Source organism: Apis dorsata, unplaced genomic scaffold (genome assembly GCF_000469605.1).
Source record: "Apis dorsata unplaced genomic scaffold, Apis dorsata 1.3 scaffold_215, whole genome shotgun sequence".
Classification (NCBI taxonomy): domain Eukaryota; kingdom Metazoa; phylum Arthropoda; class Insecta; order Hymenoptera; family Apidae; genus Apis; species Apis dorsata.
The window spans coordinates 382,390-382,732 of record NW_006263498.1 but is presented as its reverse complement, the minus strand read 5'-3'; the positions used below and the strand labels follow the sequence as shown (position 1 = coordinate 382,732).

The following is a 343-nucleotide window of genomic DNA, read 5'->3' as shown; positions in this document are numbered from 1 at the left end:
TATATATAATATATATATTTTATAAATTATATAAATTATAAAATTTACAATTTTTTTTTAAGTACTTTCTTTATAAATTTGATTTAAAGCAATTTTTCATATATTATTAAATTCAAAATTATAATTTTTATATTTTTAATAAATATTTTTAACAAAATTATAATAATTTTAGTTTATAAATATATTACTAATTTATATAAATTTCCCTTTTTTAAAACTAACACTAAGGTTAATAATTTAATATGTAAGATTAATTATTTTCATTTTATGTTCAATAATACCATACCATTTTTTAAAGAATAAAAGTATTCTCGTTTTAAATCAAATCATTGAAAATAGAATT

General features: G+C 11.1%; 1 protein-coding gene across 1 annotated transcript in view; it reads right to left on the bottom strand.

Annotated features, from left to right (window-relative positions):
• LOC102676466 (pre-mRNA-processing factor 40 homolog A) overlaps positions 1-343 on the bottom strand; it is a 4,328-nt gene extending 3,985 nt beyond the window's left edge. Inside the window, exon 1 of the mRNA XM_006615099.1 lies at positions 287-343. Within this exon, the coding sequence (XP_006615162.1) occupies positions 287-289 (3 nt within the window). The 5' untranslated portion in view covers positions 290-343. The remainder of the gene's footprint in view (positions 1-286) is intronic.